This window comes from Vicugna pacos, chromosome 9 (assembly GCF_048564905.1).
Source record: "Vicugna pacos chromosome 9, VicPac4, whole genome shotgun sequence".
Classification (NCBI taxonomy): Eukaryota; Metazoa; Chordata; class Mammalia; order Artiodactyla; family Camelidae; genus Vicugna; species Vicugna pacos.
In genome coordinates, this window is record NC_132995.1 from 15422492 (window position 1) to 15443327 (window position 20836).

Sequence of the window (20836 nt, forward strand, 5' to 3'; positions counted from 1 at the left end):
AAATAGACTGCCAGATATTTCTCCAGCAAAGATAGGTTTATTCAGGGTCAGTAGAGAATTGCAGTTGGGGTCTGCAACCATGGTGAGGCATGTGCAAGTTCCCAAAATGCAAGGGAAGGGTAATGCTTTTATAGAGGAGAAAAGGAAGTTGAGAAGGCAATAGTAAACAAAGAGCCCGTGGCTTTTCATTGATTAAGTCCTTGCCAGGAAAGAGGAGTCTGCTCTTCCCGTTGGGCTCCGCTATTGACACAGGGCATAAGAGCGCCCCCTTCTGGTCTCTCAGCTCTATTGAATTGAGGTTTCTTTTTATCGATCTTTTACAGTAGGCAGGTTCCAGACACATGCACCAGGCACAAGCACCTAGCTGTTTTCAGCTTTTCTCCTAGTCTTGTCCTTATGTCTGATTTTGTGGACAAAGCAGACGTTAGACTGTAATCCAAGGGAATTTCACCAGTTGAGTAAGCCCCTGGAGGGAGCGTGAGGCGGCGCAGAGCTCTTGCAGTTCACTTCTACTTGTTGACACTCCACCAAGCAATGGGTCTGCTCAGGGTTGTATGTCAAACCCTTAGTGAGATGGAGCACTGGGAATGATGGTCTCCCTGGGATGTAGCCCACTGGCCAAGAGCCACATGACCACCAGCCATGGGATCCACCAGGCAAGAAGTACACCAGCCAAGGAACCCTCTGCCGTGGAAGGGGTTCTCAGTCTTAACAGCCTATGTTGGTGATTTCGCTGGTACAAGGTGAGAACTGTTGGGCAGCATGATTTCTGCCTGTACCACCCCTGCCCCTTCCAACTTCCATGCTTCGAGAGACTGAGGAGGGTGACTGCCTGACATGTGAAGGGCATTGATGAGTCCATCATCTTGGGAGACAGACGTACATGCACAGACAGATAGAGACATACTCAGATCCCACATGGCTTGTTCCTGGCTGACGTTTCCCAGGGACTTCTCTATGCCAGATGCACCCCCTTCCATGCCCAAATCCCACCACAGCCAATGGACCCAGGGGTCAGGGCCCTGCCCCATTCCTTCTAAGAATGGAACTGTCAGGCTCTGTCCTCAGGCAAGGCAGAAATCTTCTGCCTTCCACTCTCCATTCTGCGTAGGGCACCTGGAGCAAGTCCACAACTTAAATCAGATTCTGTCCCTCCCTGGCTTAAACCCTCCCTGTTCCTGTGGCTCTTGGCCTCAAACCCAGATACCTCCCCCAGGTGTCCAGCTCTCTCCTCCTGCCTCTCCACACTCTAGCTGCACAGTACTTGTTTCTGGAACACATGACTCTCCTTTCCACCTCAGGACCTTTGCACTTGCACCCAACCCCCGCCTGGAACTGCCCAGATCTTCTCATGGCTGGCCCCTCATCCAAGGTCTCAGCTTGGATGTCCTCTCCCTAGACAGACCTTCCCTGACCCCCTCACTCCCCACCTCATCTCATGTCACCCTTCTGGTTCCCTCTCCCTTGTGTCCTAGTTACTCCCCATAGTCTTGGATCCTTTCTGAAATCACTTGTTTATTTATTTAGGTTTTCACCCTCCCTTTCCCCATCATACCCATGGACTGTGAACTCGAAGAGGGCTCTGATTTTGTCTCTCTTGGTTGTTACTTGGCCCTCAAGAGCTGAGCACTGCCTGGTGGACTGTAGGCTCCCACTACTTTCATGTTAAAACAAAAAATTACATCCTGCTCTTTGCACTTATGGAACCTATCAGAGAATCAGTCCAGAATTTACCAGCCTGTACTTGAGGCCTGCCCACTTCATTCACTGAACCAATCATGAGTTCAAACTGGGACCGACAATAACAAAAAGGCAAGTAGCTGAAACCGCACCTCTTTATTCATTGAATCAGTCATGAGGACAGGCAGAGATTGGGGAGGATGTGTTTAAGTAATGCCTCCTTAATACATTGAACCAATTGGAAACTGGGTCTAAATGCTTGAAACACTGCCCTCCCTGCCTCCTCCGTGTCAGAGCAGCCAGTCACTGAAGCGGTCACCAACAGGGGCCACGCCCCTGTGACTCAACTCCAGGGCAGCCCCAGGGTTAGGATGCGAGGACAGCTGTGGCATTAACTGGGTTTGTGGATGGTGAAATAGTGGGAAGTTTGAGGGGACAGAGAGGGGCTCAGGAGAGGACAGCCAGAGCTAAAAATGGGATAGACAGGGGGCTAATGGATGTCTGGGTGTCCAGGAGGGAATTGTAGGGTCCCAGGAAAGTGGTTTGGGGGGAAGGATGGCAAGGAGGCTGGAGGTTAGGAGGGACTCAGAAAAGGTTATGGGAGACAAAGAGAAGGTTACACAGGAAAAGGAGAGGGCATGTGGATAGGGAGGCTCTTGTGGGACAGGGAGATGGTTAGGAAAGGACCAGGAGGAGGTTATGGGGCCTCGGGAAGGGGCTGTGGGGGAGACGGGGAGGGATTTATATGAAGAAATGGAAGGGCTTATAGGGTCAGGGCACATCTAGGACAGAGGAGGAGTTACAGGAGGGGGTCCTAGGGATCAAGAGTTATGGGGAACAGGGAGTTGTAGCAGGCAGGAAAAGGTTATGGGAAGAGGGATGGGTAATGGGGCAGGGAGCTGTTAGGATGGTGTTACAGAACCTGGGAGAGGGGGAAGCGGGACTAGGACAGAGTTACAGGATGAGGAATATGAGGCACGGATTGCAGAAAGGATTACAGAAGTGACAAAGAAGGTTACAGGGCTGCAGAGTCAGTAACGTCTAAAACAGTGGTTCTTAAAGCGTGGTCCCCAGCCTGCAGCAGCAGCTTCACCTGGGAACTTGTTAGAAATGTGCGTTCTTGAGCCCTGCCCCAGACCTGTGGAACCAGCAACTCTGCGGATGGGGTTCAGCTATCAGTTTTCATCCAGGTGACTCTGTTGTATGCTCAAGTTTGAGCATCACTGGGCTAAAGTGACTTAATGTAACATCCAAACTGAGCACTTTTTAGACTGAAAGGGGCGCCTTCAATAATTTGGTAGGACCAGGCTTAGCTAACCGGACAGCACAGGCAAATCAGGATGTAGCACATTATTGGAGAGCAGGGATGGGTTTAGGGAGCCAGAAGAAGCATGCAGTTTCTAAGTTACTTGGAGGGTATTGTAAGGCCAGCGAGGGTGTTATATGGAGTCACTGGGATGTCATAGGGTCTGTTTTCCCATGGCGGTGGCCAGGGTCATTGTGGGGTGAGCCCTCACCTCAGCGCCCTCCTGTTGGTGGGTTTAGTTCTATGCGTCCCCGTTACTCAGCATCTGCTGACCATCCTCGGTCCATCTGCAGACCCCATCCCCTCTGCTGGAGTCCGTGGCTGCTGTGGCCTACGTCTGGGCCCCAGAGTTCAAGATCACTGTGATGCAACCCATCTCTAAGACAGCCTTCAACATTCTTGTAAAGGGCTACATGCTGCTCTCTATTTTGTTCAGTTTTCTGCTTCTTCCTACTGGGAATACCTGCCATCGTGTTCTCCTGCTTGGGGGGTGGGGATTAACCATAGTCCTCCCTCTGTGGAACCCCCCAACGCCTGCCCCCTTTCCCCTTCTGCAGGTGCCCTAGGACCCACCCCCTGCCCAGCTCCCGCTCCTTTCTAGTTACTAGCCCCGCCCGTTCTCCATCCCACTCTCCCTCCACCAACACTCTGAGAGCGATACATACGATGCCTTCTGTGTGATTGTGTATGTGTTTGTGTGGTTGGGTTATGCCCTGTGTACTAACAGCTCCTATAAAAATCCTTGCAAGGGAACAACAACAACAACAAAAACTATCTTCTTTCTTTTTCCAGTTTTATTGAGGTAAAATTGACAAATAAAATTGTAAGGTATTTAAAGGGTACAGTGTGATGATTTGCTGTGCACAGCATTATGAAAGGATTTCTCCATTCATCACCTCACATATTTATTTACATTTTTTTGTGTGTATGTGAGAATATTTATGTTCGACTCTCTTACCAAATTTCAGTTATACGATATAGTATTATCAACTAGGGACTATCTTCTAATCAGAAATAATTGAAACCAGAAGACAATAGAATGACATTTTCAAAGTACTGAAAAAGAGCTGTTCCCCTCTCCTGCTCCTGATTGGCTGGAAAACCAAGGGGGAGGAGCCTAGGAATTCATCCTAGCCAGCTGCTGGTCCAGCCCCATCATCATTTTGCCCTCCTTTCATGATTGGCTGACATCCACAGGGGGTGTGTCCTGGACAGTTTCAACCATCCCCTCTGTCTTTCTGTATCAATTGGCTGACAGGCATACTGGCTTCCTTTTCTGATTAGGTTGGTCCAGTCCCACTTCTGTTTTTTTTGAGGGGGATAATTAGGTTTATTTATTTATTAAGTTAATTTATTTAATGGAGGTACTGAGGATTGAACCTAGGGCCTTGCACATGCTAAGCACACACTCTACCACTGAGCTATACTTTCCCCCTCCACCCCACCAACCTGTCTTACTTCTTGGTTCTCCTTTTCTAATAGGCTGGAAGTTGGAAAAAGCTGTGACCAAAGACGTCCCATCTCCTTACCAACCACCAACCCCCTTCCCAAATGTTGCCTCCCAGATTGGACGACTGGATCAGGAGACCTGTATCCCTCATCCCTGGCTTTTGAACCCCATTCTGAGCTTTGCATATGTCTCCATCCAAGAATACCTTTTCTAACCTCAATTTTCTCAAGCTTCCCTGCCAGGGATGGGGAGTGGGGAGTGGGGAGTTGGCCTGTCCTAATCATAAAATAACAACCCTTGAGATGTCACAGTTTCTATAAAAAATATGTGTGATTTTGACCATGTGTCAACCATGGCTTCATTCAGCAAATAATGAACTATCAGCTGTGTACCAGGCTCCGTGCTGGGCACTTGGGGCACTCAGACACACAAGACACTGCTGAACATGTGCTCCTTCATGAGGCTTCCTTTTTCTTTGCTTCCTGATCTCCCTACCCCACCCCCATGTCCTGATTCTCACGCCTCTAAGGCTGTGCTTTCATATTCTTTGATAGCGTGTCTCCCAGAGCTGTGCCCTGGCTCTGCCCTCCCCTCCTTGCTCTTCCTCCAACCCTTGCCAGAAGCTGTCTCACTTTCCATAGCCTCATTTTAAGTTTCTATACTAACAACACCCTCATCTTGGGTCCCAATGCCAGCCTCTCCCGTAAGCTCCAAGACCCAGTTGTCTCACCACCTCCCGGTCAAAAAGCTTGGCACATGGTAGATGCTCAATAAACGTTCCAGAAATTATTGAATGGAGGATGGTTTTAATGTGAGGCCTTTTTGTCAAATGGGGCCTGGTGTGATGTGGTGTATTTTCAGGTCTGTGAGGACTTTCCAGCCAGGCTGCCTGGGTTCAAGTCCTGGCTCTGCTACCGACTAGCTGTGTATCCCTGGCCAAGTCATTTAACCTCTCCATGCCTCAGTTTCTTCATAGTAAAATAGGAATAAGAACAGTACTTTCCTCGTAAGGCTGTTATGAAGAGGAAACAAGCTCACACATAGAAGCACTGAAGACAGGGCTGAGTGCAGTAAGTTCTCAGTGAGTGTCAGCTGTCATCGTGGGCTTCCTGTCATTGTGTCTATGTGTGTCTGTCCCTCTGTTTTAGGTTAGGGACATGTGTCTTTGGTGGACAAAGAACATCACCCGAAGGCAGGACCATGTGTCCATGTCAGTGTTTGTGGCTACAATGGCTGCTGCATGCTGTTGAGTGTCCCAAGGACTCTGAGGTTTATTCACCCAACAAAAGTTTGTGTGCTCGCTATTTGCTATTCTAGGCACTAGGGATACATCAGTCAGAAAAAAAAATCCAGGCAAAAAAGTCCTTGCCCTCATGAAGCTTACATCCTATCAGGGAATTCAGAAATACACAGGCAGGGGTCGAGGTAGAGCTCGGGGGTAGAGCTCAGCAATAGAGCGCATGCTCAGCACGTACACAATCCTGGGTTCAATCCCCAGTACCTCCGTTAAAAAAAATTGAAAATGCTACACACTTAAAAAAAAAAAAAAAGAAACACACAAGAAACCCAATAAATAAGAAAAATTGCATAGGTTAGAAAATGAGAAGTGCTATGGAGGGAGAAGTAGAGAAGGTAATGGAAGGGGAGAGGGTGGGAGGGAGACTGCGGGTTACAGTTTTAATTGGGTTAGTCAAGAAGGTCTCAGTAGGAAGACAACAGTTGTATAAAGACCCAACGGAGGGAGAGAGGGGGCCATGCATACATCTCGGGGAAGAGCATTCCAGGACGAGAAAACAACAAATGCAAAGGCCAGCAGGTAGGACTTGGGTCCTGCTGTCTGAGGCACAGTAGGGAGGCCAGTGTGGCTGGCACAGACCCAGCACGTGGAGGGAGGAGGAGGTGAGGTGAGGGTGGCGACAGGGCAGCTCCCTAGGGATTTGGGTCCTAATGTGAGGACTTGGCTTTTAGCGGAAGCTAAGTGAAGCCCCGGAGAGGGCTCTGAGCCAGAGGGCCCTGATCAGACTCAGGGAGGGGTTCATAGGCTCTCTCTGGCTGTGTGTGGGGAGCAGATTGTGAGGGCGGGGTTGGGAGCAGGGAGATGAGAATGAGGCTGCCGTGAGAAACCAGGCAGGAAGGGATGAAGGTTGAACCAGAGTGAGAGCAGAAAAGGGAGAGACAGTTGGAATTGGGATATGATTTTAAGATCCCAGGAGAGGAAGCCTAGCAAAGCCAGCCTGAGGACAGTGGACCTTTCCACATCTGGACAAAGGTGGAAGAGGAGTCAAACACAGGAGACTTGGCTGCCAGCTTCGCCGGGGGGGGGGGCGACTTTGCTCCTCACTTGTGGACCCACTGCCTGCTCTTCCGCCAGCTTGAAGAGGAGGGAGAAACCAGGTCCTTACTTGCAGGGCCTCTAGCTCCAATCTTCCTAGGGTCTGGATGTGGGGGTGCTGGTGGGGGAAGGGTGACCTGCCCAGGAAGAGAAGGGCATTGCTGAGTCCACTATCTTATCAGAGAGACCAAACACATACAGAAAGTCAAGGTCACAATGAATTTTTTGACTCAGCAAACACTCCCTGAGGCCAACCTGGGCCAACTCTGGGATGGGTGATGCAGAGTACACAGTGGCTGGTGACTGGGACATCCTGGATCCTGTCGTCAGGAGTCTGGGGGTGGGAAATGAAGTGTCACCAAATAGCGACAGTCCGGAGTGGTCAGGCTTGTGAAGGAGGAATTACAGGTCAGAGTGGTCAGGGCTGAGACAGGGGTCTGTGGGAGCCCAGGGGACGTACCTGACCCAGCCTGCTGGGTGGTCCAGGAAGATCTCCTGGAGGAAGGGATGTCTGCTCTGCAGCCGAGAAGATGAGGGGTAGTTGAATGTGGGGAGGATGTAGTGTGAGTGTTTCAGGCAGAGGTAACTTCATGGGCCAGGGTCTCCAAATGATAATTTTAACAGACATCCTCAAGCACAAAAAGGGCAAGTGGCACGTGGGGAGGAGGCAGCACAGCCAGGGGTCTGATCCCAGCAGGCCTGTAGGATGCTGAGTCCCTGAGAGTATGGGTGCTCATGATTCTAGGAACTCTTGTACAAATTCCCCTGAAAACCCACTCGAATGTTCACCATCCAGTTAATCTGTCCTCTGCTCTCTCTTTCACAGGAAAGAAATTTTCAGTTCTGACCACTCACTTCTCTCTAAAAAGTCTTAGGGATCCGAATGCCCCCAGCTCAGAGAAATCTAGCGCTACTGTGCTAAGTGGGTTGTGTCACGCTTGCAACCTTCTGGTGAGAAGTCTTTGCCCCTAAGTCGTGCCGGGAGTTGCTCGTCCCCTCCCCGCATGGCAGTCCGCCCAGGCTCTGCTCCAGGTGCCAACATTGGTGCCCCTCCTGCTCTGTCCAGATCCTGCCTGTGGGCAACACCTCCCAGACAGGGTTAGGGTTGCTTGGACACACAGTGAAAAAATAAGCACACAAGCAAAGACCCCCACCCCCACCCCACAAAGACACAGAACTTGAGTAGCATCTAAAGGCTGTGTCATCAGGAGGACTGGTAAAACTGTTGAACTGTCAACATGCCTGGGCACTGACACAGTGAGAATGGACCTGGCCATGTGGCCGGAGCAGGGTCGTTGGGCTGGGTGTGGGAAGTCTGGGGACTCAGGTGGTGGCCATGTTTCCATTACTTGAATCACCAGTCCAGCTGAGCACCAGCCGTGGCTGTGACGGTGTTTTGAGCAGAAAATAAATGGATCGTAGGCTAGCCCTCTGGTCATTCCCTAAGCCTCTTGACAGTCACCAATGTCCACCCCATTCCGGATCCCTTAAAGACTAAAAAATGAAGCCTGCCCTGACATGAGGCTCAGAGGAGGACACACATCACCGCTGTGCTCCTGCCAACAGGGCACAACCTGAATCCAGTCACGAGGACCCATCAGCAAACCCAAATAGAGGGAAACTACAAAATAGTGGATACTCTTCCGAAATGTCAAGGTCATGGAAGACAAGGAAAGACGGGGGAAATGTCATAGATGGGAGGAGACCAAGAAGCCAGGACAACTAAATGTCAAGTGCGGTCCTGGATTGGATCCTGGACCAAGAAAAGGACATGAGAGGGGAAACTGGGGAAATTCAAATAGATCCTCTAGATCTGTTAATAATGTCATATCAATGTTAATTTCCTGAATTTGATCATTGGACTGTGGTTACGTAAGAGAGTGTCCTTATTCATAGGAGACACATGCCTAACTATTTAAGGGTAAACAAGCATCCTGTCTCCAACTTACTCTCAAATGATTCAGGCAAAACTTTAAAAAACCTATCTATCTATCTGCCTGTCTGTCTATCTATCTATCAAGCATAGATGTGGTAAAATCACTAAATTTAGGTGAAGGGTAGGCAGGTGTTCTTTTTTACTATCCCCGTAACTTGTAGGTCTGAAATACTTAAAACATTGAAAATGAACACAAAACAATAAAACTAAGAAATGAGAAAAACAAGTGAGGCAGGGACTGAAGGACAGTTTCTGAGTTTTGACAGGTCTGCACAGTATCACAGGTCAGCCATCCCTGCCAGTGATGGTGCCTTGGTCTCTCCATCTGTGACTTAGGCTGTGGGCTTCTCTAATCTGCAGACACGACCCCATATCTGCCCAGGCTCTGGATACACCAGAGGAGTTTCCAATGACTGAGATTTTCCTGAGGGTCTCCAGGTTTGTTAGTGAATATTCCCGACCAATGGGTGAGATAAATCCTGTTCAACATCCAACAGTGACTGCTGAGCATCTCCTGTGTGTCCGAGGGCACAGTTCTGGGTGCTGTGCGTATAGCAGCAGACACAAACAGGTCCCAGTCTTCCTTCTAGTAGGACAAGATTGACACCAAACAAGTGTCAGGTTGGGATAAGGGGTGTGAGTAAAGCAGGGTCAGGGGATGGAGCCTGATGAGGTGCAGTATTACAAGTGAGGACACCCTGAACATATGGACATATGAACTGAGACCTGGCGATGAGAAAAAGCCATGCTGATATCTAAGGAAGACAGGACCAGGCAGAAGGAACTGCAAGTACAAGGGCCCTGGGGCAGGAATGACCTTGGCCTGTACAAAGCATAGCAAGGCCAGTGCCAGTGGATCTGTAGCAGAGACCAAGCTGGGAGAGGTGAACCGAGGCCAGATCTTGCAGGAACGATTTTGGAGTTTATTCTGAGAGAGAAGGGAAGTCCTTGGAGGGCTGTAAGCAGTGGAGTGACACAGCTGCTTTACACACGTGGCTCATAGAGAAGGCTCAGCGCATGGACTCATGGCAGGGGCAGTGAGGGTGACTTGGGCCCTACCTCCTCTCTTGCAGTTTCCTGCAGCAGGTTGGGGACAGCCAGGCGGGGTGGGGGTGGGGCCTCCTGCTGTTCCACAGCTTCAGCTTTCCCAGATGACCTACCGCAGAGGGAAGGACATCGCCAAGGCAATTATCTTATCGGATCTGCCCACTTTTGCCCCTGGAGACACATCCACCCTGTGAGGCCCAAGCAAGAGGTATCAAGATACCCACCATTCCACCAGGCCAGCCCCTCCCTGCTGCCTGTGAAGGTCCCTCCCTGGGGGTTCGGAGGGGGGTCTCCAGACCTCCAACCTGGCACCAAGCACCAAGCTTGAGCCAGGCCTCTTAGACACATCCTTTCCCCACTTTGCACCTTGGTTTCCCCATCTGAGCAGGTTGGGTTGGGGGCGAGGGCACGATTGACGGCTGTGATGGCTCTGTCTGGAGTGTGGAGTGCCTCTGGGGTCCTCCGAGCCTCCTATTCCCGCTCTGCACAAAGGAATCATAGTGTCATCTTCAGAGGGGTTTGTTGCAAGGACCCATGAGGTCACACACGTGCAGTCCCCAGACGTGCTTGGCGCTGCTGCTGTTTGGGTGTTTTCTCCGGTGGTACCCTATAAGAACCAGGCTCCTGGGGTCAAACCTGGGCTGGAATCCTGTCCTGGAAACTGAATCATCTCAACCTTAGGCCAAGTCCTTAACCTCTTTGCACCTCGGTTTCCTCACCTGTACTATGGGGGCTAAAAAGAGAACATAACTGTAAGGCTGTTGTGAGGAGCTAAGGAAACATTCGAGCAAACACACAGGGCAGACCCAGCGCAGAGTAAGTGCTCCCTGGTCGGCAGCTGTTACAGCGACCTCTGTGGGCGCCCTCCCCGCCAGGTGTCTGATGCCTGCTCTGAGGCTTAAAAGAGGACACTGCAGCCATCTGCCTGGTTCTGGGTCCTGACTCTTTCACATCGTCGCTTGCAAGTGACTTCACTGCTCCAGGCCACAGTCTCCCCATCTGTAATGGGGGTAGGGAGTAAGAGTGGTACCCACCTCAAAGGGTAGTTGTGAGATTAAATAAGTTAATAGATGACAGGCTTTGGCACAGTGCCAGGCACATAATGAGCACCATGTGTTTGCTATTCCTGTTGTTGTTAGTATGGCTACTCCCAGTGGTTCCCTGATCTCAGTGGCAGGTTGTGATGGGGTCCGGGCAGGCTGGGAATGCCCAAGCTGCCCAGGCCTGGAGGTCACCCCAAGGAGCCCCGTAATCAGCTGTAATCAGGCCTGCCCTGCTCCACCTCCTCCCTCCCTGGGTATATCAGGGCTGGTCCAGACCCCAGGCTCTGTCTCGGCAAAGCAGGGCGGCTGTACCGGGCACCATGGGGAAGGCAGTGAGTGGGATCAGGGGTCCAGGGGTGGAGGTTGAAGGCAGGGGTTCCAGTGAGATCTGATGCCTTCCCCATCTGACCCCAGGAGAATTACGAGCTGTACCAGGTGGAGCTGGGTCCTGGGCCTGGTGGAGACATGGCAGCCAAGATGAGCAAGAAGAAGGCGGGAGGTGGAGGAGGCAAGAGGAAGGAGAAGCTCGAGAACATGAAGAAGGAGATGGAGATTGTGAGCCTGGGGCAGGGGGCTGGGTTGGGGGCTGGGCAGGGGGCTAGACAAGACTGGGCAAGGGCGGGGGTGGGGACCCACGAGAGCCAGACAGCGAGTGTCCTGCCCCCACCATACAGAATGACCACCAGCTGTCAGTGGCGGAGCTGGAACAGAAATACCAGACCAGCGCGACCAAGGTGAGCTGGGGCAGAGGGAGGGGTGGGTGCAGAGGAAAGAAAGAGAGAAAGAGAGAGAGAGAGAGAGAAGGGGGGAAATGCATTGGAGAGAAAAGGCCAAACAGAAAGAGACAGAGAAAGAGAAGCAAACAAAAAGAGATAGAAAGAGAGATGGAGGCAGAGACAGCAGGAAGAAAGAGAGAGAGAAAGATGGGAGAGAAGAAAGAAACACGAAGGAGGGAAGGGGAAAGGGGCAGGAACAGAGACAAAGATGGAGAGAGAAATGAAGAAGGTGGAGGAGAGGGAGAGGGAAGGGGGAGGGGAAGGAGATGGAGGCAGAAGAGCGACCCACCGAGGAGTGTATGATGAGAGAGCCCTCAGTGACCACCGCGACCCCACCCCACCCCGCCCCGCCCCGTCCCCAGGGCCTGTCTGCCAGCCTGGCCGCGGAGCTGTTGCTGCGAGATGGGCCCAACGCGCTGAAGCCGCCGCGGGGCACCCCCGAGTACGTCAAGTTTGCGCGGCAGCTGGCAGGCGGTCTGCAGTGCCTCATGTGGGTGGCTGCAGCCATCTGCCTCATTGCCTTCGCCATCCAGGCCAGCGAGGGTGACCTCACCACGGATGACAACGTGAGTGGAGGGTGCTGGGGGCCTGAGGTCGGACACAGGGACCTGGGGGGCAGGGGACATTGAGCATGGGACTCAGGACACGAGTGACATAGATGGGGATATAGAGACAAGGAAATGCAGCTCTAAGACATCGTAGGGGACAAAGGACATTGGGATATGGAATAAGCTCAAGGACAGAGGTGATGGGGGACCCAGGAGAAAATGTGTCTCAGAGACGGAAGACATTGGTAGAGATCTAAAACCACTTAGGATATGAGACTTAAGAAACAGAGTACGTGAGGACATGGGATCAACCAAAGACAGAGGGCACAGGGTACGCTGGGACTCAGACATGGGTCACAAGGGCATGGGAACACAAGACTCAGGGCACAGTGCATGGAGAGAAATGAGATATTAGACACTGAAGCATAGACATGTAGAGACTAGTGAAGGCAGGGCAAGAGGACACTGGATATATGACATAGGTGCTTAGGGACATGTGATATTGAACAAGGGTTTGAAAAGTCATAGGACTTGTGACACAGGATGGAGACTCAAGGATACACAGACATGAGAAGGCATCGGACATAGGGACTTGGAATTTGGAACAGGGGGCATGGATCGTGGAGGACACCGAATATGAAGCATGAGACCTGCAGCACACATGGAAAGGGGGACGTGAGGGCCAGGAACTGTATGGGCACAGGGGACACAGAGGATGGCACACAGATTATGAAAACACAGAATATGAAACTTGGAACACAGGGACTGTAGGACATGGGAATGTGAGACAGAGGACGAGGGTGGAATGCAAGACCTGGGGGCACAGGAAAAGGGAACACAGACCACCAAGGTGCATAGTGACACTGGGCACAAGTCATAGGACATGGAGACACAGGGGCCAGAGAATATGGCATGTATGGACACAAGGACACAAGACACTGAGAATGCAGGGCAGTTGGATGTGGGATGTGGGGACAGGGACACCAGTCACACCCAGGAGGGGAACCACCAGGGGACCAGAGAGCAAATGGGTGGCCTCGTGCAGGGAGCTCCCAGCCCCTAGTCATAACCCATCCCCTCCCCCCCAGCTGTACCTGGCACTGGCCCTCATCGCTGTGGTTGTGGTCACCGGCTGCTTTGGCTACTATCAGGAGTTTAAGAGCACCAACATCATTGCCAGCTTCAAGAACCTCGTGCCCCAGGTGGGTCCCCAGCCCCCAGCCACATCAGGTTCCAAGTCTCCACGCTGGTGCAGGCAGGCTCCTGGCCTCTCTCTGGGGCCCTTCCCACCAGGCCCAAGCAGCCCTTCAGCCCTGGCCTCCATCTCTCCCCACAGGTCCTCACCTCTCCTCCCCTTCCTACATCCCCATGGCACTCAGCAACTTCCACCCCCACCCCTCGCCCTCCTCAACTCTGGTGCCCTTGCCCCACAGCAAGCCACTGTGATCCGAGACGGGGACAAGTTCCAGATCAATGCCAATCAGCTCGTGGTGGGCGACCTGGTGGAGATGAAAGGCGGGGATCGAGTGCCAGCCGACATCCGCATCCTCCAGGCCCAGGGCTGCAAGGTGGACAACTCCTCACTGACCGGAGAGTCTGAGCCGCAGACCCGCTCGCCCGAGTGCACACATGAGAGCCCCCTGGAGACCCGCAACATCGCCTTCTTCTCCACCATGTGCCTTGAGGGTCCGTGAGATCCCCGCCTGCCTGCCCAGCTGACCACATTGCCACCCCCCCATTACTGCCTCCACTTCCCCTCCTCTGCTCCCTTCTGAGACACACTGCCTCCCCACTTCAGTGACTGCCACCTCTTGGGGTCACACTGCCTCTCTAGCTCCCACCATTTTACCCCTTTCCCAAGTCACACTGCCTCCACTGCCTTCCATGACTGCCCCTCCTTCAGTTCACACTGCCATGCACGCCCCCAGTGCTGCCCACCCAGCCCTGAGTCTCCCTCTTGGCCCCACCGCAGGCACAGCACAAGGCCTGGTGGTGAACACAGGTGACCGCACCATCATTGGGCGCATCGCAACACTGGCCTCGGGAGTAGAAAATGAGAAGACACCCATCGCTATCGAAATTGAGCATTTTGTGGACATCATCGCAGGCCTGGCCATCCTCTTTGGGGGCACATTTTTTGTGGTGGCCATGTGCATCGGCTACACCTTCCTGCGAGCCATGGTCTTCTTCATGGCCATCGTGGTAGCCTACGTGCCTGAGGGGCTGCTGGCCACTGTCACGGTGAGTCAGGGAAGCAGAAGAGGGGTGCAGGGAGCTCATAGGCCTGCCAGCCTGTCTCTCCATTCATCCAGGCTTCCGTTCAACAGCTCCCTAAATGTCCATCTATCCATTCATCTCCCATCCATCCATCCTCCTTCCCATCACCTATCCTCCCCCCACCCCCAAACCAACCTCTCCACCTTTCCCTTTTATTCAGCAAACACTGACCCAGGTGACTCTGACTAAGTCCTGTGCCAGACACTGAGGTCTCAGAGATGAACAGGCAGGGACTTTGACAGGAGAAGGCTGAGGTCTGGTGTTGAAAGGCTGTGAGTGGCTTTCAACAGTCAGCACCCAGCCTGAGGCCCGGCCAAGGGAGTCCCAGGGAATGTTAGTTTTCTCATTTTGATTATGTTGACAAGAGAATTCATAGAACTTCAGCTAGGGCAGCTTAGAGAGGGGCCTGGCTACGTTTATCTGGGCAGATTGGGGAGGCATCCCAAGTAGAAAGCGCAGGCTGGACAGAAGCTTGGAGGCAAGAAAAAGCCTGGTTTGGGCAGAGGAATGCAGCATACACAGTGCTGTGGCTAGGGTGAAGGATCCCCAGTGCTGTGAAAGGAGGGAAGCAAGTCTTCGTCCTTGAGCCTGCATTTCTCATCTTTCCCCCAGGTCTGCCTGTCCCTGACAGCCAAGCGGCTAGCCAGCAAGAACTGTGTAGTCAAGAACCTGGAAGCAGTGGAGACCCTGGGCTCCACGTCAGTGATCTGTTCTGACAAGACGGGGACCCTTACTCAGAACCGCATGACTGTGTCCCATCTGTGGTTCGACAACCACATCCACTCCGCAGACACCACGGAAGACCAGTCAGGTGTGGGGTGGGAGGAGACAGGCCCTGGGGCAGGATCTGGTAGAGGGTGGAGTCCTGGATGGGAGCTCCGAGGTTACTGAAGGGAGCCTGGGAAGGGCTTTGCCTTAATGGAGAGGGAGCTCCATTCGATCTGGGAAAGGGCCAGGTCGTGGGTCCTGGGTCCAGGGAGAGGGCTCAGCTCCAGGTCTGTGAAGGGGCTTGGTATTGCTCATAGGAGACTTTTACTGAGTCTGGAGGGAAGGCTTCGTCCCAGGGTAAGAGGTAGGGTTTGGGTCCCACCCAGGTCTGGGGCTGGGATCCAATCCTGAATTTAGAGGGATGGGCTTGGTTCTGATATGGGAGAGCCTCCTCGCGGCCCCAGCCTGGACGCTTGACCTCTAGGGCAGACGTTTGATCAGTCCTCGGAGACGTGGCGGGCACTGTGCCGCGTGCTCACCCTATGCAACCGCGCTGCCTTCAAGTCCGGCCAGGACGCAGTGCCCGTGCCCAAGGTGAGAGCCCCGGGGAACTCGGGGGATCCCGAGAGCCTGGTACAGCCAGGATCTCTCCTGACCCTGGCCCTCTTTCCCAGCGCATCGTGATAGGAGACGCGTCCGAGACTGCGCTGCTCAAGTTCTCGGAGCTGACGCTGGGCAACTCCATGGGCTACCGCGAGCGCTTCCCCAAAGTCTGCGAGATCCCTTTCAATTCCACCAACAAGTTCCAGGTGTGCACCTGCCGCGGCCCCAGTCCAGCCCACAGCAAGCCCCGCCTACTATGCCCCCCCCCCATTCAGCGCGGGCCTTCGGCTAGGCTTCGCTCTCAGTCCCCTCCCACTCCACAGCCAAACCCCACCCACATCTCCTGTCCCGCCCACAGCCGAAGCCCACCGAGAGCTAGGGCGCTCCTCCGGCTCTCAGCTGTCAGGCCCTCGGTGGGAAGACGCTCCCAAACCAAATCCAGCCCCAGCTCAACTCCGGCCCTAATTCTGCCCATTTCCCACGCCCAGGCCCCTACCTACGCCCCCAGGCCGGCCCCAATCCTCAGCCCACAACAAGGACCTACCCAGCAAGCAAGCCCCTCACCCTCCATGGCCACCTGCCCCCTCCCAAGGCTCTACGGGCAGCGCTGTCAGCCAAGCCCCGCCCCTCTCCCTTGACCTCGCCCACAACACCGCCTCCTCTACCGCCCGCAGCTGTCCATCCACACACTGGAGGACCCACGCGACCCGAGGCACGTGCTTGTGATGAAGGGCGCCCCTGAGCGCGTGCTGGAGCGCTGTAGCTCCATCCTCATCAAGGGCCAGGAGCTGCCACTGGATGAGCAATGGCGCGAGGCCTTCCAGACTGCCTACCTCAGCCTGGGAGGCCTGGGTGAACGAGTCCTGGGTGAGACCCCCAAGCCGGCCGAGAGGGTGAACCCGTGTACAAGGAGGAGCTAGCACAGACCCTGCCCAGTGTTCATAGCCCAGCCTTGACCCTAATCTTCCCCATCATTGGTTGACAGCTGACCTGCCCCAATCTGCACATTCATCTTTGACTTTCCATATCTCAGTCCTGAGCCCTGTCAGTTCCTACCTTGATTCAACCCATCCCAACCTGTGCTCACCTGGACCTTACCTATCCCAACCTGACCTGTGAACCCTTGATTTTTCCTAACTCTTGCCCCAATGATCATCCACCCTTGCTTTCACCTCTGCCTTTCAGCGTCCTCCTCTTGATTCTTTGACCTTCCCCAGTCCCTGCCTCAACTCAAAACTTTCCCCAAGACTTTTACTGGTCCTGACTCCTGACACTCCTCTCCCAGTTTTTGTCTTGACTCCTTAAACATCCCTAACCCCTGCCTTAACCCTGGAAGGCACAAACCTGTGGTCCAGTTCTGCATCTTTACTTGGTGTGTGACATCTGGCAAGAAATGTCCCTTCTCTAAACCTGAGTTTCTTCATCTGCAAGATGAGGTTGCTAATAGCCTCACGGAGTTGTTGTGAGGATGGATTCAGATACAGTTGTTCCTCCAGCATCCACAGGAATTGATTCTGGAACACCTGCCACACTCCCCCACACCCTCACTCTACAGATACCAAAATCTGTGGTTGTTCAAATCTCTTATATGAAATGGTATAGTATTTGCATACAACTTTCTAATACCTAATACAATGTAAATGCTATGTAAGTGGTTGCCGGTGAGTGGCAAATGTGTTTTACTTTTTGAAATTTTATGGAATTTTTTTCCAAATATTTTTGATCACAGTTGATTAAATCCATGGATGTGGAACCCAACCCCAGAGGGCCGACTGTAATGTGAATGAAGGATTCAGCACAGGATCAGGCATCCATAGGTGCTGGGTGTGAGGCACCTGGTTATCTTACTCATCAGCTGCCCTTGCTATGGAAGAGCCCACCCAGGATTCCTCTCTGACTTCCCTGTTTTCTGGTCAGGCTTCTGTCAGCTCTACATGAATGAGAAGGACTACCCGCATGGCTATGCCTTCGACGTGGAGGCCATGAACTTTCCAACCAGTGGCCTGTGCTTTGCGGGACTCGTATCCATGATAGATCCACCTCGGGCCACCGTCCCTGATGCTGTGCTCAAGTGCCGCACAGCAGGCATCCGGGTATGCCACTGGGGAGAGGACCAGGCAGGGTGAGGACAGAGGATGGCAGTATTTGGGGATGAGGAACCCTGTGACAGAAACCCACCTGAAAATTACTTGAACCACAAAAGCTATCTTGGTTCAAGAATTGAAAAATTCTGGGCACTGAAGGTTCAGGTATAGCTGGATCCATGAGTGCAATGTCATTAAGAATTTGCCTTTCTCCATGTCACAGCTCTGCTGGTTTTATTCTCAAGCAGTCCCTCCATTTAGGTGGATAAAGATGACCACCCTCCAGTAGCTCCAACTTACATCCCACCTCTTTAGCCATCCCCCACCCCAAGAAAAGAGTGCCTCTTTTGCAGTTGTACAAGATTGGGTCACATGTTCATCCCTGAACCAATCTCTGTGGCTGGGGTATATCCACTGGGGAGGACAGTGAGAGTGGGCTGTCCTGAAGAGGTCAAGGGTCTGATGGTTCCCCCCACAGGTGATCATGGTGACGGGCGACCACCCCATCACAGCCAAGGCCATTGCAGCCAGCGTGGGCATCATCTCAGAAGGCAGTGAGACGGTGGAGGACATCGCTGCTCGCCTCCGTGTGCCTGTGGACCAGGTTAATCGGAAGTAAGCCCCCTTCAGCCCTCCCTGTGATTCTTCCCACACCCCAGAGAGACTAAGGTTCCAGTGATCACTTCCTACCTCCTTCTCTAGGGATGCCCGTGCCTGTGTGATCAATGGCATGCAGCTGAAGGACATGGACCCATCAGAGCTGGTAGAAGCACTGCGTACCCACCCTGAGATGGTGTTTGCTCGTACCAGTCCCCAGCAGAAGCTGGTGATTGTGGAGAGCTGCCAGCGACTGGTGCGACCCTGCTCATGAAGCCAGGCAGGTGGGCTAGGCTGGCCCTAGGTTGCTCTCTCACTGACCACCCACCCACCTGTACCCACTGTTTGCAGGGTGCAATTGTGGCTGTGACGGGAGATGGTGTGAATGACTCCCCAGCCCTGAAGAAGGCAGACATCGGTGTGGCCATGGGCATTGCTGGCTCAGACGCTGCCAAAAATGCAGCCGACATGATCCTGCTGGATGACAACTTTGCCTCCATTGTGACAGGCGTGGAGCAGGGTCCGGGCCGGTCAGAGATGGGGGCAGGCAGTGTGGGCACAGGAGGAAGGGGGCTGCGAGAAGGCTGAGGTCCCTGCTGTACCCCCACAGGCCGGCTGATCTTTGACAACCTGAAAAAGTCCATCGCCTACACATTGACCAAGAACATCCCTGAACTGACACCGTACCTCATTTACATCACTGTCAGCGTGCCCCTGCCCCTCGGGTGCATCACCATCCTCTTCATAGAACTCTGTACTGACATCGTGAGTTTACAGTCCTGATGGCCCCACCCACATAGTGCCCAGAGACATATGCCCACAGACATGTATGATGGACAGAGACCATTACAGACATTCTTGGACACAGTGATACAGACAGCCAGATGGGGACACACGGGCAGGTAGGAAGGTAGCCACGGACAGAATTACAGACATGGACACGCAGGTGGACACTCAGGTAGGTATGGGCCGACTCATGGACACACACGGACTCAGATATGGACACTTAAACAGAGATTTTAACAGACATAGAAATCTGGCTAAACTTGGATCACAGACAGACATCCCACAACAGACATGGACAGATAAAGAGTATCAGATAGACCCCAAGGCAGACAGACAGGAAAGAGCCACAGACACAGCCACGAATGCAGCCAGATGCATGGCCATGTCACAATGTATTTATTCAACAATGCTTACATAGTGTCTACTCTGGGCCAGTCACACGTTTATTACTTTTTTCCTCATAACTACACTATGAGATGAACTTTATCTGTTTATCACCCCCATTTTACTGATGAGATAATTGAGGCATAGACCAGTTGAACGGCTTGTCCCATGTCACAGCTGGGATTCAAGCCCAGGCAGTCGGTACACTCTGCTGCCACTCTGTGGTCACAAACAGATGTGGTGGGGGAGGAGGACACAGGTAGAGAGAGACAGAGACAGGGACACAGAGATGCAGTCACAGAGAAAGAGACTAGAGATGGGAATAAAAAGAAGAGAGTAGGGGACAGAAAGAGAGATAGAGTGCAGCAGGGAAACAGGCCGAGACCAGAGGACGCCAGAGAAGAAACAGACAGGAAGGGGAAGGGGAGGAAGGGAGGGAGGAAGGCAGAGAAAGAGAACACATAATAGCCGAGATAAATGCAGATGTTCTGATGGAGATGGACACCAGGACAGATGTGGACACACATGTGGACTGGACATGCCAGCATTCCTGACAAAGGCCAGCTGGATTCAGGCTGTCCAGGCAGGTGTGGCTTTGTGGTCCCTGTGGGTCCTGCCTCCTAACCTCAGTTCTATCCCTGCCCCCTGCTGTGGGTAGGGGGGCTCCAGGGCATCTGGACAAGGGCCCAGGCAAACCCTCAACCCTGGTTCCTTCCCCTTGTGCCCAGTTCCCGTCTGTGTCCCTGGCATATGAGAAGGCCGAGAGTGACATCATGCACCTGCGTCCACGGAACCCGAAGCGTGACCGATTGGTCAACGAGCCCCTGGCTGCCTACTCCTACTTCCAGATCGGTGTGCACCCAGGGAGGCTGGGCTCTCTGGCAGGGCTGCATGGGGCTCTAACTGGGGCTCTGGCTTGTTCTGGATCTCAGTGCCTGTGTTTGACCCTAGTTCTCTGTCATTCTCTGAGTCCTTGTCTGCACATGATTGTCTCTATGGTCTCCCATGTCCCTTCCTGTCTTTGGCCTCATTCTCCAGACCTGGTCTCAGGATCAATGCCTCCTGTCTCTTGGGGGCTTTCTGGGTGTCTCTGTCCCTGACTCTCATGTCCCTGTCGCACTGTCTTGGGAGTCCTTTTCTCTGTATCTCTTCCTCCATGTCTGTCACTATTTGTCTTCTTGTCTGTCTCCATGCTAGTTTCTGTGCTCCTGTCTCTGTGTGTGTGTCCCTGACCCTGCCTCTCTGTGTCTCCATCTCTGTCTCCCTGTGTCTCCCTGCC

General features: G+C 53.0%; 1 protein-coding gene across 10 annotated transcripts in view; it reads left to right on the forward strand.

Annotated features, from left to right (window-relative positions):
- Positions 1-20836, forward strand: part of ATP4A (ATPase H+/K+ transporting subunit alpha) — an 82781-nt gene that overhangs the window by 59375 nt on the left and 2570 nt on the right. For 6 of the 10 annotated variants that reach the window (XM_072967205.1, XM_072967207.1, XM_072967203.1 and 3 more), the window contains 16 exons: positions 11209-11349; positions 11469-11528; positions 11933-12136; positions 13207-13320; positions 13552-13804; positions 14091-14359; positions 15008-15206; positions 15588-15697; positions 15778-15912; positions 16381-16573; positions 17624-17799; positions 18269-18405; positions 18493-18643; positions 18739-18907; positions 18998-19152; positions 20286-20409. In XM_072967205.1, the coding sequence (XP_072823306.1) occupies positions 11260-11349; positions 11469-11528; positions 11933-12136; positions 13207-13320; positions 13552-13804; positions 14091-14359; positions 15008-15206; positions 15588-15697; positions 15778-15912; positions 16381-16573; positions 17624-17799; positions 18269-18405; positions 18493-18643; positions 18739-18907; positions 18998-19152; positions 20286-20409 (2539 nt within the window). In that variant the 5' untranslated portion in view covers positions 11209-11259. The other 4 variants (XM_072967209.1, XM_072967210.1, XM_072967208.1 and 1 more) reach the window with 4 other exon arrangements.